Genomic DNA, 17,932 nt, shown 5'->3' with positions numbered 1-17,932 from the left:
TAAGTACAGAATATAATCTGTATACACATTGGGGGTGATTCATGAAGAATGCGTATTGAACCCCAGCCTTTACATCACTAACACTGGGGAGAATGTGTGTTTATAATTGTTGAGTTGAGATATATTTCAGGATACCATTTATGCCATTAAACTGCCCTCCCTACACCCCCATTAGGAAAGTGGTGAGGGCAGCGTAAAATAGTAATCGATGACTTACACAAAAAATTTGACTTTTAATATCATGTATGTCAGAAAACTGGCTTACAAGGCAGAATAAATCTGCCCCTTGCGACTAAATCAGTAGAAAAGGGAGTTAAGCTCTGGAATGTAATACAGGTTGTAACTTAGAGTCAGTACAGCATAAGGACTTTAATGTATGTATACCAGCGGGAATAGTAGGTTCAGCTCAGGAATATAATACCAGCTGTAATGCAGAATGACTACAGAATAAATAAGGCAATCTATATACACATTACTCCATCAATCGAACAGCGAGTTCAGCTTTGAAATGTAATTCAGTCTTTAACTCAGAAATGGTACAGGATAAATAATGTATGTACACAGCAGGGCATGCCACTAATAGAGGAAGACCATGCAGCTGACATTGGGCTTGCATGTCAGGGTGGGAATTGGGGCCAAAGGGCCAAGCTCTCTTCCTCATCATCAATTACTTGCCTCAGATGCCTTGCTGTCTTTCTGTCACTACAGCCTGTCCGTCAGTGTTGTGGCAATAATTGTCACAAGAGTCAGCGGGCCGGTACGCAGAGAGAGGCTTTGCTTACATCCTAGCTGGATCTTCTGACAATTCCTGCCCACACTGCCAGTGCCACATCTCTTATGATATGTAGGTTTCATCTCTGCTCCAGTCAAGTCGCTGTGTCTTTTTGCAGAACTGCTATAGGAGAGACTCTTTAAGCGAAGGTGGACAATACATCGAGTGACTTTATATAGTTAGTCACTGTGCTGCTGACCATGATTCTTGTCTACACCCTGGGTACACATTCTTATGTATCGTGCTCACAGTACTCGATCATTCAGAACTTAATGGTACATACATGTAAATGTTCACTTTGCCAGACCAACAAGTATCACATTAATCGCTGAGTACATTTATATACAATGATGACAATCTGCTTGTAAAAGTGGTAACTGGCACAGGTCTGTTTCTGGGAGTTAGCGGAGGTCCTCCACAAATAGCCGATTTGTAAACAGAAGGAAACGGTACAATTGAGGTGGTGACAGAGGACATGGTGCGATGACTAATACAGTTTAATAGAAGGAAATTCTTGTTTCAAACAATGTTCTCCTAAATAAACAAACAGGCGCTGATTTGGATGTGAGTGCATGACAAGCCGGGCAGCTTTTATATGGGATCGCCTTCATGTACCTAGAACTAAATGCCTTCTGTTATTTCTGTTCTGTGACCTTGCTGCTTCTCTGATTATGATCGTGTTTAGGGTATATGTTTCTGGGTGTTGTATATTGTTCCACTGTCTATAGACATACACCGCCTATAAAAAGTATTAGACTTGTTATGACCTTATTGTATAACCTTACATTTTAGTGAAGTCCCCACCGTCGCACAAACCTTGCAGGATCTGATGTAGAAAAGCGTCTGTCATTCTTACTCCTCCATAATTTTTATTTTATGGCCTTATAGCTTCCTTTCAGTCTAGTTTCTTTGATTTCAATTTCTCCCATTTTTAGCAATTAACCATGACTTTTCCTTTTTTTAGTTTATCTTCTTTTTGTTGAGCTATGTCTGCTACACTGACAATTTAATGTTTTTACTATAGAGAAATGTGAGGAATGTTTGCCACTAGACCGTTTCTACCTTCTGGTATAAAGCTATTTTACATACTTTTTCCTAGTCCTAAAGTCTCCCTACCAGCTGGATTTCAGGAAGAAAAATCTGTTACTTCTGAAATCCAATCCTTTTTTTCATGAGCAAATTATTTTACAACAACTTATCTGAAGTGACCTTGTTTTATATTTTTATAAAATAGCCACTAGTTCTGGAGTTTTTGTTCATTTGTGCCTTTATTCATATGTGCAGCTTCCATTTCATTACTACACCAGTTTCCACATAGTTGTCAATTGGGATTTCTTCTGACCCCAATGATATAAATAATGAAGCTGATCTGATTTTATTATGCAGGGGTCCATGGCAATTGGAGCTGATGAGCAAAATTGGGATGGTATGATGCTTGCCATATTAATATTTGTGTGTTCAGGCCTTGTGCTGTCCATACATCCACAATAGCTGTTGGCTGAATCTTTGGCTGACAGCTGATCTTGACTCTCAGCAGAGACATTCAAACACAGATTGACTAAGAGTCCCTGTGTTCTGAATGGGGAATGGAATGGGGAGTAATCCCATATCTCATATGAAAACAAAGCAGCAGGCATGTTCAAAGTCAGGTTGCTCCTATAAACATTAGATGGCCAGTCTTGTCTTATTTGCCAGGTTTCACAACCTTAATATAATGGGTATGGCTGCCTTAAAAGTACCAGAAGCAATGATCAGCCATCACAGTTCACTGGATTAACAAAACCCTTCATGGTAACCTTTCTGTCATCAGTCTTATCGACACTATCAGGTGCTGGAGTGAATGCATTCTGTACAACAATGCAGCAAAGTAAAGAACCAGCTCCACAGGATTGTAGTAACTGCACAATACACCTTACACTTTCACCCTATACTTCCTCTCCAGAGAGAGTGTAATACAGCACATGGTCATTGTTCAGCTTCCTCATTCACACTGACCTCAGTTAAACCCAACCAAGTCTGTTGAATGTCCTGCACTGATAATATGGCTTTACATCACAGCTTGACCTTTAGCAAAGGTATGAAAATAATACAGATTTCATAACATGTCTTTAAAGGCTATGTACAGCTTTGCAGCCAATTTTATATAGTTCCATTGCATTTGAAATAATATAAAATAAAATATATGATAAAATATTTCCTGTTATTTTCTTCCTGCAGACTTATGCATCTCCATGATAAATTTACATTACAGAGGACCTTCCATGTCCACATAAAAGTGCGGTTTAATATACCACTAGACAGCTCACAGTGCACTGAATTCAATACACTGACAACTTTCCCGATATGTGCCCCGGTGGTGGAGATATTGATGTCATTAGATATCTCCCGACTTCAGAAGGGCGCTCGTCACCACTCAGCGTCATCACTAGGTGATAAGGAACGCCCCTTCTGACAGTACAAAGCTATCTTAGAGTACTGTCAGGGGGTGTGCTCCTTAAAGCCCAGCGATGATACTGAGCTATGAGGAACGCCCTTCTGACAGTGGCAAGATATTGGTGACGCTAGGTTCACACTAGCGTTCGGTCTCCGTTCTCAGCTTTCCGTCTTCTGCCGGCAGAAGAAGGAAAGCTGTCAGAGCGGGTCCGGCCGTGAGCGGTGGTGAGCATTTTATGCTCTCCGCCGCGAAACCAGTTTTTTAAAACCAGACACAGAGTACTGCATGTCCGACTCTGTGTCCGATTTTAAAAAACCGGTTTCGCAGCGGAGAGCATAAAACGCTCACCGCCGCTCATGGCCGGACATCTTTCAAACCCATTCAAATGAGCCCATTCGAGCCCTGAAGAAACTAACAGCACTGATATCTCCAGCATGAGGGCTCCTACTTGGAAAGCTGACAGTGGGCTGAATTCAGTGGTATATAAAACCGCACTTTCATGAGGACATGAAAGGTCTTCTTTAAGCAACTTCAGGCTGAGGCTCCACGTTGCAGAACAGCTGCTTTTTTGGTTGCAGATTTTGCTGTGATTTTTGGAGACAAAGCCAAGAGTGGCTTCAACAGGAATGAGAAATGTATAGGAAGCTCTTGTACTTTTAACAACATACAACAGAATTTGCCCCAAGTGAAACTATCCTATTGACTACGAATCTCCACATAGAACAAAGTAGACCACACAAAAGGAAAATTGTGGAGAAAAACTAATAAATCACATATTAAATCATCAGAACCGAAAGGATGAACTATCCTCGATAATATAAAAATATATGAAATTTATTTAATAAATATAACAAGACATATTATATGTCTTGTTATATTTATTAAATAAATTTCATATATTTTTATATTATCGAGGATTGTTCATCCTTTCGGTTCTGATGATTTAATATGTGATTTATTAGTTTTTCTCCACAATTTTCCTTTTGTGAGCTCTTGTACTTTTCCCTGCTGTTCAATTCACTCATGATTTTGGCGCAAAATTTGTAACAAAAAAGAACCTTTTCCACAAAGTTTAACCTTAGACTATGTTGACATATGCATTGGGGGTCTGTCACCGAACCCCTAAGGAAGTCTAAAAATAAAAAGTTTCAAATGACACTCCTTTCTCTAGATCTCAAATTAAAATAAATAAGCACATTAGCAAACATGTTATTTTGGCTGCTCAGTGAAGGCTCTAAAATCAAAACCCTAAGAAAATGTCTCAAAAGTATTTTTTTTCTCTAAATCCATCCCCCTTCTCAATCTTTTTGCAGTTCCCCAGTCCCCATTATGAAGTACAGTCTGCCCCACAAAAAAAAAAAAAAGCCCTCGTACAGATCTGTGAATGGAAAAATAAGAGTTATGACGGAAAGAGTTAGGAAGGAGGGGATTTAAAAAATAAAAAATGGCAGCGGTAGGGGGCAATTAATTGCAAAGTTGCTTCATGTTTTAATTGCTGAAATTCAGAACCAGATATTTTATGTCCAGCTTCACAGATGCCCAATTCCTTGATGATCCATCCATAAAAATTATGCTTGCTGCCATTTACAGAAAACAATCATACTGTACATCCATTTTCCTCACTTGATTTTTGTTTGTATAATGGATGACCCCCGTTTACAGATAAGGCTAAGTTCCATCCCTGAATCTGCTAAAAAATGCGGGCAGAATCTCAGCGGACCCAATTATAGTCTATGGGGTCTGCAGGTAACTGTATTTTAAGCAGATTAGGTTTCCGTTCTTCAAGTCCCCAAGCTGTCCTGAAGAACAGAAACCATGTGCAGATGTGAATCTAGCGTAAGGGTGAAGTAGGTGGATTTACAATCGCTCACTTTCCATACAACATACACCATCAGGCTACTTTCAGCTGATACATTGGCAAGATTTTTGTAAATGCTGACCATCGTATGGGTGGCGTACCAGTCTCAAGATGGAAAGTTGACAAATTTGCACATGCTGGACAAGTGCCACAGCATCTTCAAAAATGTAATGCCCCCCCAATGCAATACATTGTATTTATAGTTCTTAACTAATTAAAATACACTGCTAAATCTGCCCCATTGGTGTAATTCTTGAGCTGGGAGAAGGCCAAAAAGTAATGAATGTACAAACAACATGTCCAAAGAGGTACTGTGTCACCTTATGGAGGCTGCCTCTGCAGGTGTATGGAGACTTAAAGGACAGCCATATATGCTCCACTAGGAATTCTGGGGAAGGATATACAAATATATTTTCCTTCATGGAAAAAGGAAAGCTGTTCTTCTTTGCCAACTTTTGGAAGGAAGCTCCCCATCGGTCAATGTCTAACTTTCAAGAAGCCTTGTGATATGTCTTGGGATATAAGCCAAACCAGAAAATCCCTTCCTAAAGAAAGAGACACCCATCTGCGGGTAGGCCAGTGAACTCTCACCTAGCCATCCATACCCTGCTCTGTACTGACTACGGTCAACAACCCTGAAACAGCTGTCTGCAGATGGAAAGGATTTTGTAGCTTGGCTTATATAAAAGTTATTTCATAAGGATTCTTGAAATTTGGGCATTCATTTTAGGGCAAAACATGGCACTATAGGAACAATTTTTCATTTTCCATCAACAAAAACTTTCACATGAAATACTCCAGATAACACTATTACTAAAAATAAGAATGATGGTAAAAAAAAAAAAACACAGTATCAAATTCTGTGTCCAGTTGTGTGCCTTCATTAGAATATACAGCTGGCATCCCTGTATATGGTATATATTTGGTTGTGCAGCGCCATTGACTGAAATCTTGCTTCAGAGTTAATTTAGTAACTGTGTATCCGTTATCTTTGCAGGCAGTCTTCTCCTCTGTGTTTTACTTTGCCTCCGTTCCTCTCTACCAAGGATTCCTCATTATTGGGTATGTAACTTATGTAACTATAACTAATAAAACTGTTAATAATGGTTGATAGCATTAGATACATTCTGTGCTTTGCTTGACAAAAGGTAGGGCTTCAAATTCAACATTTTGGACAGTCTTGATGAAGGATCCCACCATAAACAACTAAACTGACTGATCAGGGAGCATAGTGAGTGTATGATAGGCTAATCATGGCCAAATACTGATATTTTCAGCTGAACTATTTGTTTGTAGACTAAAATCAGTAAACAAATTTTTGTGGTACTTTTATGGCCAGTCATCGGCCATTTCGGACAACAAAATCTAATGTGCATGGCCAACTTAAGTAAATGATGTCTTACTGTTAGACAGCGTTATTAAATCAGTCGCTGTGAGGACTATAGACTCAAGGAGTCGGGGAGCCAAACAATAAGAACATATACATCTAGGTTTGAGTAGCATTGGCTATCTGTCTTCTGAGATTCCTTCAGTCTTGCTTATGAGTGCTGTGATGACGTGGATTATATTAGCCCTCTTATAAATAATATAATATCCCCTTTAACAATACTCTCCTTATAAATTTTCCCACTTCTAAATAAAAGCGACCACGTTATAATAACCACCTCCATATATATATATGATGTCCACCCCTTATTATAGGCCTATTACAGTTATTCCCTTATAAATAATAACCTGCCTTATGTTTTCCCCTTATAATAGCCCACCTTATTTATATATATATATGTGTATATATATATATATATATATGTGTATATATATATATATATATATATATATATATATATATATATTATACATATTCCTCCCTTACACATTATAGCCACCTTATATATAACAGTCTCCCCTTATAACAATCCACCTTATATATACTGTATATACTCGAGTATAAGCCGACCCGAATATAAGCCGACCCCCCTAATTTTACCACAAAAAACTGTGGAAACTTATTGACTCGAGTATAAGCCTAGGGGGGAAATGCAGCAGCTACTGGAAAATTACAAAAATTAAAATGGCTGGAGTTTTTGGGTGCAGTAGGTGCTGGGGAAGGGGAGGGGGTGTTTTGGTTGTCTGTCTGCCCCTTCCCTGAGCTTGAGGACTGGGTTTTTCCCCCCACTTGGAATTCAGTCTGGCTGAATGTAGGGTATCTGCAGTGCTCCTATTAACCCCTTCCAGACGGAACAGGAGCACTGCAGATACCCTATATTCAGTAGACAGGGCACTCTCAGACACAGGGATACCTAATGTGTATGTGTTTCACAGGCATTTTCTACTTTTATATGTATTCTAGGGAAAGGAGTGATTTAGAACTTTTATTTTTTTATTATATTTTTTTTAAAGCTTCTTTTTTTTTCACTATTCTATGGGAGATTTTATATATTACTATTGCGGCTGGTCATAGACCCCACCACCACCACCACCAAAAAAAAAAAAAAAAACTGACTTGAGTATAAGCCGAGGGGGACTTTTTTAGCACAAAAACTGCGCTGAAAAACTCGGCTTATAGTCAAGTATATACAGTAATAGTTCATCTCCTATAATATTATATAATTCTGACTCCTCCTTATATATAATAGTTCCTCCCTTAGACATAATAGCCCCTTATACAAGTGCATCTCTATGGGGTTAAGGTCAGGTGAGTTTCCTGGCCAATCAAGCACAGTGATACTGTGGTTATTAAACCAGGTATTGGTACTTTTGGCAGTGTGGACAGGTGCCATCATGTTGGAAAATGAAAATTTCATCTCCAAAAAGCTTGTCAGCAGAGGGAAGCATGAAGTGCTCTAGAATTTCCTGGTAGACGGCTGCACTGACTTTGGTCTTGATAGAACACAGTGGACCTACACCAGCAGAGACATGGCTCCACAAACCATCACTGATGGTGGAAACTTCACACTAGACCTCCAGCAGCTTGGATTGTGTACAGCAGCGTCTCCACTCTTCCTCCAGACTCTGGAACCTTGATTTCCAAATGAAATGACTTAGTATTAGTAAGTCTTATACAGTTGTAGGTCACGCCCAATAAACCACTTCCATTTTTTACATATTTTGTGTTTGCACTATACTATAGTGTTTGCACAGTTTTTGTGCATGTCATAATATGCTACATCTTTTGCCACAATGTTTCCTTTAACTTCAAGCTAAGCTCATTCTGGTAAAACGCTTACTGCTGAATTCACAGATAAATTAGGAATTTCAGATTGGTGAGAAATGTGTGAATACAAAAAATCCCAGCAACATCTCAGGGAAGTGTGTGGATTAAAACTGATAGATTTTTTTTTTTTTTTTGTGTAAATAAAATAATTTTTTTAATGGCCAGTATCTTGCGGCAGAGAAGTCTGAAGGCCGTAAAAGGATTAATGGCTTACTATTTTCAATTCTCTTTATTCCGCCCTTCCTGACCGGCCTTGTACAGTATCACGGTTCGCGGGGAGGCTACTCCACCCTGCCCACTTGTTTCAAGAGCACAGCTCTTTGAATTTTTTGGCCCCTTGGGTCCTGTGTGATGTAATCAGGATGAAGAATGGGTGATGGCCAAACCCTCCCAAGCTTGCGCATATTGTGCTGTGGGATTTCTATCAGGAAAAGCCAGAGTCATGAGTCAGAAAGGACTAAGAAAACAGTTTTCTCAATCAATTTTTTTTTTTTTTTTTATAAAGGGATTTTGCAAACAATTATACAGTAAGAATCAACAGCGTCCTTGTATATGGTGTGAGCAAGGGAGGTTTAGAGGACAAAATGTAGTGCAAATAAAGTATATTATGTCCTGTTTCTGTAATGTTTTACCAAATCCGTAGAATGTTGTGGATCTGTGGGGTTAGATTTACAATAGGAAATCCCCCATTTAAGTGCCCATCTGCTCTGTGTAACTTTACTTTGCTATGTATTGTTTCTGCAGATATTCCACAATCTATACTATGTTCCCTGTCTTCTCCCTGGTGCTTGATAAAGATGTCAAGTCTGAAGTGGCAATGTTGTATCCAGAGCTGTACAAGGATCTTCTAAAGGTACTTTTCCCCACATTAGTCCATTTGAGTATTCACACTATGTGAAAGGCATGATGCGTTTTTTTTTTCTAAACAAACTATAATATTTATTAAAAGTATATATAATACAGATAAATAGAGCATGTCACCAGAACCCAGCATATCAATCCAGCCCTGCAGATAGGTCATGGTCACCTGAATTCTATGGTGGTTTCCCCTTGTTAATCAGTTCCTTTGTTGTGGACTTATCGTTGTTTTTGTCAATATGCAAAAAAAAAGCTCTTCAGAGCAATGAGAGCATTGTCACTTGTCTCTGTAATGTTAATGCATTTGTTGTTCCAAGAAGCTAATTTGCATATTGGGTTCTGGTGACAAACTTTAAGTGGAACTCTAAAAATACATTACCTTGCACATTCAGAATTATAACCTGTATTGGCAGCACAGTGTACCTGTATGTAGCCTTGTTGCACTGGAGTCCTGGGTTCGAATTCTGCCAAGGACAACATATCAAGGAGTTTGTATGTTCTCCTCAAGTTTGTGTGGATTTCCTACCACATTCCAAAGACCTACTGATAGGGGGAACTTATAGAACATAGAAAAAAAGAATTATAACCTGTATTATATAGTCTGTAACTGTACTAATAGTACCGCTTATTGCTATCAGTCAGCTACCCTTTGAATAGCTGTGGGGACAGTTTTTTCCTACATCAGATGACTGTACAGTACCTGGTATAACTCTAGGTATGCATGAAACAAGTAATATATATCATTATATCTTATAATGTCGTTTATTTAAATATGAAAAGCTGCATTTATAGTTGAACAGGTGCTTTAAGGGCAAGGGACAATTCTGGTGAAAGTCTCAGCACATTCTTGAATAACATTCCTTCTGTTTTCCAGGGACGGCCACTGTCATATAAAACATTCCTTATTTGGGTATTGATCAGCATTTATCAAGGTACATAGTGTGTTTAATGTGTATACATAATGTGAAACTCCCAATTTTTGGATAATGTAATGTAATTTGCAGTATATTATGGCATTCAATGTAATACAATATTTAAAAAATGAAACAAATTATATGTTGGGAGCAGTGGGTGCCATAGGGCATACACACACGATGAACAGGCTCCAGATGGCCCAGACAGATCACAAGTAGAGAGAATTGTTTGATGTGTTGACAAGCAGGCGAATCTCTCACAGTTCCCTTATCCACCATCCAGACACAGGTGGCACCTTCCTTACACACCTCTATCACTAAACAGACCATTTCCAGGTGCTTAACAAAAGAAAATTTGGTTGTCCTGCCATTAACAGCCATCCACTTTCACCTTAGTTTGTAGTGGAGTTGTGAATGAGAAGCCTGGACTGCTGCAGACTGGGTCTATATTGTCTTTAGTGACAAATCCAGGTTCTGTTTTGGATCCGGTGATGGTTGGGTTTGGGTATGACAGTCAGATATGACAACCCTAACAATGATATGAGGGACAGTAACAGCTCAGCGATATGTGCAATATACCCTATGGCCACACTTGTTGCCTCCAAGGCTTCCAATAGGCATTGTTCAGCAGGATAATGCTTGCCCATACATAGCAAGGGTTTCCCAGAAATGTCTCTGCCAGAATACAACACTTCCTTTGCCTGCCTAGTTGTTAGATTTATAACCAACCAAGCATTTATGGGACTAGCTGGGATGTCGGCTTCCACAACCTATGAGTGTGCAGGGTCTACAGGCCCAGGTACAAAATCTGTGGGAGAATGTGCCACAGGATACAATGCAGAACCTGTATGCCTTTAAAGGATAATTTCCCCTTTAGTGGCCCTCAACACAGTATAATCCCTCCTCAGTCTACTCCCCCAACACAGTATATAAAGAATCTTTCTAGTTCCCTGCCTCCATCTGTAATGCAGTGCAGCCCTCAGGTCTCTTCCAGCCAGTATTCCACCTGTGACAGCCATCCGCTCTATTATAGGCTACAGATCTAAAGTAGTCTATATTAGAGATGAGTGAGTACTATTAGAAACAGCCGTTTTGAATAGCACGCACCAATAGGAAATAAATGGAAGCGGCCGGCACGCGGACTTTGCCAGCGGCCGGCCTCTTAACCCCCTGCACGCCGGCTGTGTCCATTCGTTCCTATGGGTGCGTGCTATTCGAAACAGGAGTTTTGAAAAGTACTCACTCGTCTCTAGTCTGTATGTCATAGATTCCCACGCCGCACTTCAATCTGTACTGTAATCAACTGATTGTGAAAATGGGCGACGTTTGGAGCACTAGGAAAAAAGATCCAAGACTTAGGCTCCTGATGATGCCCCTGCCATTGGTAAGTATCTACTGTAGTAAGGTAGGGGAGATCCTTCTGACCTCTGATGGCTTGCTAACACCACCCCTAGGGAGGTGACATCATAGTAAGAAGATTGATTCCTAACATCACTGCAAATAAATCCGACTCACAACAATCTGGTACGGATGACATCCTAAGGACAGGTCATCAGTATAAGTCACACATATTATACCTGTGCCCAATCAGTCAATAGTAACATGCTGTCAATTTTCAGGATACATAAGGAGATTTTATTTCTCATGCAGAGATACTGGATTTTACTTTTGTCATAACCATTGTTTCTCAACAACAGTCAATCTTCTCTTTTATAAATGCTGGTATTTATAAGAACACTAGTAACCATCACCATTTTCACCCTTTTTCCAGGGAGCATTATTATGTATGGAGCACTGCTGCTGTTTGAGTCCGAGTTTGTCCATATTGTGGCAATTTCCTTCACCTCCCTGATTCTCACAGAACTGCTAATGGTGGCACTGACTATTCAGACGTGGCATTGGCTGATGATTGTAGCTGAGCTCCTCAGTCTATCCTGTTATATCGCCTCCCTTGTTTTCTTACATGAGTTTATAGGTAAGGACTAATCAAACCTATAAGAAAGAGTGAATATGTCTGTGTAAGCATTTATTTACTCGTTCATCAAACTGTGGCCAACGCTAAACCACATTTGGCATGGAAATAAACTTAGGGAGAAACTGTTCAATAGACCAAAAATGGTTCCCTTTTAAGAACGCACTGTGATTCACATGGAAAACATTCACAAAAGAAAACTATCTTTGATGCTAATATTAAAGTGGTTGGCCATATTTTGACTATTGTACGTATAGGAATATATTCTACCACGTATGTGGCGCTCTGGACCCATCAATTTACTTTTGTAATGCAAGATAAAGTTCTGCATGTACAACTTTATCTTCTGTTACAAAGGCAAACAAACATGACAGAAGATGGCTTCCTCCATGTTGTTTACAATAGTGTCGATGGGAACGGACACAGAATCAGTCTGTGACAGTTTAATGTCCGTTGCTGTCATCCTATGACGGAAGACCGCAATCGACATTAGTAATGGTAGTGTGAACTAACTGGTGTTATATCTGAAAAGTTTTGCTGCTTAAATATTTTGTTGTGTTGAATTGTTAACCATGTAAAGGAAATAAACCATCAATAGGAAAATTTTCTTAGAGTAAGGATAAAAATAGGGATTAGGGTTATCTAGGAGTTTCTGCAGCATTGAATATGATCTGATATAAGGACAGGAACCATAGATTGACTGACTGAACAAGAAAGAGGAGCACCACTGATTCCAAAAAGATTGCATTTTGTACTAGTTTGTCTGTAATCCTTGTAGTGTGAACAGGACACAGCAGCTTTAAGCTTTTTGCAACTTCTATCCTGTGCCTGATGCATGCTTGTAGATATGTATAGCACAGTACAGAAGCCATCCATTCTCTATCATTTATACAATAACACACTCATTTGCAGCCATTTTACTGTTCTTATTACCTGTTTCTATTCTTGTGTTTCAGATGTTTACTTCATTACCACGGTGTCCTTCCTGTGGAAAGTGACTGTCATTACGTTGGTCAGCTGTCTCCCCCTCTATGTCCTCAAATACCTGAGGCGGAAATTCTCTCCTCCCAGCTATTCCAAACTAACATCCTAGAATCCCAGTGAATGTGGTCACCACCAATGCTGCTTTATGGACTAGGGCTGAAGACGTTTACTGAAAATGATCAATGGTTAATGATCATTCCTCTGTGGGAACAAATCATACAGGGTTTATCTCATCTCAAGTACTAAGAAATGTTACAGGGCGATATGCCGAAAAAAAAAGAACAATAAACCAGTCAGAAGATCTCTATAACCCCTTCAAAATCTGCATGGCAGGAAATCCCTTCTACTGGACTTGCACCCCTGTGATGGGCATCCATGGGCTGTCTTCCAGGGCTGGACTGTGGAAGCTGTCGCTTGCAGTTACCTCCGTTGATTTTTTTTTTTTTTTTTTTTGGTCCCTGTAACAGCAACTGTTATGTTCTCATGGAAGAAATTGGTGGTCTATGTGATTTTACAGATAATAGGCATTCTACAAAGACATTGTAAGTCTATTAAAGTAACCTGAGATCAGAAGTCTTGGCAGTAATATGGCACTTTCACAAGTTGGCATGGCAATCACCTGGCATGTCAGCATGTATGTTTCAAATATCATTTTCCTGTACAGTTGTATCCTTTATTATGTCCCGTGTTTCTCTGATGGATAAACTACATATACTGTAAAGTAGGAGCCACTTACTGATAGTACAGGTAATAGCCCTGCAGCAACTTCTACAGGAGAGCATGGCCCCAGCAATCCACTCTAGCATATCTTACCCACTTAGAAATGGCTTTCTCCCATTGTCATTCTCTCTTGACCAGTGCCAAAATGAATGCATACCCTGCCAACGTCATAGATAGTGTCCGTAGTGAACATTGCACTGGAGAAGCTTCAGTTCTGCATGTTACACTCTCTTACCCCACACTACATGCTGTACATCACCCGCACACATTCTTATAGACATAGTACAAGGCGTAATCCCCCATAGTCCTTCTGTATATTTGTGTGACTAAAGTCTGATTAAACTGGAAGAAATATGGTAGATAGAGATGGGAACCAGAATCAGATATTGGAATCTTTTTGGGACAGGTAAATCAATGTCATTTCTCTCTTCACCATATTCTATAAAAAGCCCCAATGTGTCCACGAGCTGTTTAGCTCAAGCCTATGGGTAGTTGCTGCGATCCTTAGCATTGTCGCATATGTTCATTGGGGATATGCAAAAGCCAATAGCAAAGATCCATATTCCTGGATCTGTGTGTGGCCCATGAGGATTGCAGTTTTTTGGCAGAAACTACAAGACCTAAACCATATGGATTAGACTGTGGCCACACACTGACTTTCTGTAGCAGGATAGCAGTAATTCACAGGAATACAGTAAGTTTCATCGCATATACAAGGAATAGTTGTCTGATAGCTGAGTAATAAAAATAAGGGTGTGAAAAATGTTGCAAATGTACCATTAAAGTCTATGGGCCACTCAGTCATCTTACAGTAGATAGGCATAGAACCACTACCTGCATCCAGGCTCACCTATCATATAAGAGCGTGGTTATGTTCACAATTAAGCAAAAGGGAGTAAGTTATTGGAAAGGCGAAGATGAAATATATTTCATGACCAGATTACATGGCTGCTGTACTGTATGATTACCTGTTACTATAAAGGGAAGAGTGCTCCGAGCAATAATTCATTTTATTGTTCAGTCACAGCCGGTAAGATTGGGGTTTTTCTTTTATTTAAAGGGGTTGTACAGCAATTATGGATCTCTGCCAGGAGGTGGGGGAAGGTGAAAAATAATAAAAAATAAAAGCACCATACTCTCCTGTCCTCACTGGTGTGCCCTTTTTATTTGGCGCTCGGGGTTTTTTTCTGGGGCTTCTCCTTGCCGCACGTTGCCTGTGACAGCAGCGGTCATAAGAAAGGACATGGGACGTCGATCACATACGTCACTGGTGACATCCCAGGTTCTTTCCTGTGATTACTGAGGCCACTGATTGGCTTCAATGGTCACGTGTGGCGAGGATTTCCACGGGAGATCAAACAGCAGTGGACACCGGAGCAACAGGGACAGGTGGGTGTGTTATTTTCCACCTTCCCCAGCCTCCTGACAGAGATCTGTATTCCCTGGACAACCTCTTTAATGTTTGTACCTTCTGTAGGTAAATTTGTCCAATTGATGTACTGCTGATTGCTCTGAGTATTGTGATGATGATGATGATTTTATTACCTAATGTACAGAATTCTAATGTATTTAATGACCTTCTTATTTATTATTCCGTGGACTAAATAGAACTTTCGGCTGAAGTGAAAAGGGACCCATAAAGGAATAAAACAAATTTCTGCAAAATCTGCTTTTGTGTTCACATGACTGCTAATAGATGTTTGCTGAATATTTTGCTGTGACCATTAGGTGGCGATGTAGAACCTTAACTTCTATAGCAAATGACTGATACTAGAACCAGTGAGCCCCAGAGTTCCTGACTATCCCAAGAATAGTTCTCATGGTTACAGATGCTGCTAGCTGGATTACCAATGTTTAGTCTGGGTAGAACTGCAACTATAACTATAGGTAACTAACCACTATCATCAACTTGTTTCCACACCTATAATGAATAGAGATGAGCGAGTAGTATTCGATCGAATATCATTGGATCCTCCAAGTTCCGGAAGTAGCAGGACGAGGAGCACAAGGAGGTTTTTGCATTGAATTCAATGGAATTTTCCCGCGTGGTATTCGACCGATACGAGTATTCGATCGAATACTACTCGCTCATCTCTAATAATGAAACATTCCCTGACTATTGTGATCGTGCACATGATGTAAAGAACTGTCAAGGGACTCTTATTAATCTGCAAGATAAAATCCAATCCAGTGCAACAATCCATTGATTGTATGGTTAAATGATGATGTCCTAGCATGTGACATTCTCCTGTGTTGTTGGACTATTTAATAGTATTTTAAAATTGGTAGATATAGTCCCTTGAAAGGTGTAGGTGTGATGTTCCTTCGTTATTTTTAACCAGAATGAATAAATGTTTTCACAGTCATTTATCCTTGTGCTGGATTGGATTTTTCATTGGAATATTTATACCCTGTTGTCCTAGAAGTAGTCTCAGAGCACGGAACGATAAAACTTGCTTTGCAGATGCCTACAAACCAACATTTTTATGCGGTGACCTGTGCTCATTACAGTTTATGGTGTTAATATGCATTTGTTTGATAAACTCTAGATACAAATCCAACTGTAAAAACTTCATGGCTGCTCTATGTCCAGTGTACTGTAAGGGGGAGTTCACACTACCGTTGCCTGCATGCACATTATCTTCCGTTATAAAAGTAAACAAACATGATGGAAGCCAACTTCCACCATGTTGTTTACATTAATGTCAATAGGAATGGACACAGAATCAGTCTGTGTCCATTGTGGGGAATCGCTCAGGTAGATGCTTGTAGCAGTGCAAGAAGCAGGGACACAGACACTGGATTGCACACAGGTTCAGGCTTTATTCACATGTAACGCATACACTGCTTTTGCAAAGCCACAGGATAAACAAAACAAAATCCTTCTCGGCTGAGAAAACTAACTTAAACGTAAGGAAACTTTTCCCTGACTATACAGGAGACTGGCTACCAGTCTCCCACCTTGGCAACAACAACGGGTGGCACAGTACCTGCTTTGGAGGTCCGGTCTGGACAGTTCATCTCTGTCAGTGTGGTGGCACACTGCTAGTCTTCACACTCAGACTGTTATTAGGGCCTGATTAGTCAGCTGACCTCCCTGGTGTGAGTCTTTACCAAACACCCTTTAGCTGCTTGGCTGGGACATACAAGTCTTCCCAGACCACACCCTTCACTCTCTCACACTGTTCTCTGTGACAGCTGTCACGGAAGACAACAATGGACTTCAGTAACGGTAGTGTGAATTCCTCCTCATTTAATATAAGGATACTTGAGCAGAGAATAGACAAGTACATACACAATGCTATAGGGCATGTATGGTGGAACATGGTAGCTTCCTGGATCTAGCTTTACTCTGCTGATTGCATGCATTGTTACTGGGAACACCAAAATGTATTTTAGGGCTCGTTCACATCTGTGCCAGGGACTCTGTTCTTCAGGTTTCCGTTTCCTGCACAAAACTGGGCAGGAGATGGAAACCTGCCAGCATCCTTCAAAACCATTCCTTTCAATCGGTTTGAAAAGTGTCCGGCTGTGAGCGCCAGGGAGCGTTTTATACTCTCCGGTTTAAAAAAAAACAGTTTTGCCGCGGAGACCATAAAACACTCACCGGCGCTCACGGCTGGACTCTGCATGACAGGTTTCCATCTTCTGCATGCAGAAGACAGAAACCTGATAACAGAGTCCAGACACTGGTGTGAACCCAGAGTTACTGGAATTACCATAAGAGTACCTTCACATATGTACATATTTCTTCTAAAATCACAGATGAAAAGGTCCTTCCATTATTATTATTATTGTTTGTTTTTATATCTCTATTAATTCCATGATGTTGTACGTTTGAGGGTTACATACAGTACACAACTGGCACAGTGGGATTGAGGGCCCTGCCATAACACTTGAACACACTGGGTTAATAGTACCAAGAATTTATGAGTTAACCTTTTCGCTGCCAAGGGTCTCTGGAAATTTTGCACCTCCAGTAGCCAGAGCAATTTTCACAGTTTTGAGATGGACAAATCAAACCTAAATTGCAACATTAAAAAAGCATCCAACCCCCCCATACCTATATATTTTCTTAAAGTAGACACCTGCAGCATTGTCAGAATGCCACTTGGTACTTTATAAGAACAGGCACCTTCATGCAATTTTGATTTAAAGTGAATGTTTTATGAAAAAATGCAAATAAATGTATATTAGTTGTTAAAA

General features: G+C 39.9%; 1 protein-coding gene across 1 annotated transcript in view; it reads left to right on the top strand.

Annotated features, from left to right (window-relative positions):
• ATP9A (ATPase phospholipid transporting 9A (putative)) overlaps positions 1-15,391 on the top strand; it is a 104,642-nt gene extending 89,251 nt beyond the window's left edge. The window contains exons 24-28 of the mRNA XM_075276838.1: positions 6,062-6,126; positions 9,023-9,131; positions 10,011-10,068; positions 11,822-12,025; positions 12,979-15,391. Of these exons, the coding sequence (XP_075132939.1) occupies positions 6,062-6,126; positions 9,023-9,131; positions 10,011-10,068; positions 11,822-12,025; positions 12,979-13,115 (573 nt within the window). The 3' untranslated portion in view covers positions 13,116-15,391. The remainder of the gene's footprint in view (positions 1-6,061; positions 6,127-9,022; positions 9,132-10,010; positions 10,069-11,821; positions 12,026-12,978) is intronic.
• The last annotated feature ends 2,541 nt before the right edge of the window (positions 15,392-17,932 follow it).

Source organism: Leptodactylus fuscus, chromosome 6, assembly GCF_031893055.1.
Source record: "Leptodactylus fuscus isolate aLepFus1 chromosome 6, aLepFus1.hap2, whole genome shotgun sequence".
Classification (NCBI taxonomy): Eukaryota; Metazoa; Chordata; class Amphibia; order Anura; family Leptodactylidae; genus Leptodactylus; species Leptodactylus fuscus.
Note: the sequence above shows the minus strand (reverse complement) of the source record. Positions and strands in the feature narration are given on the sequence as shown.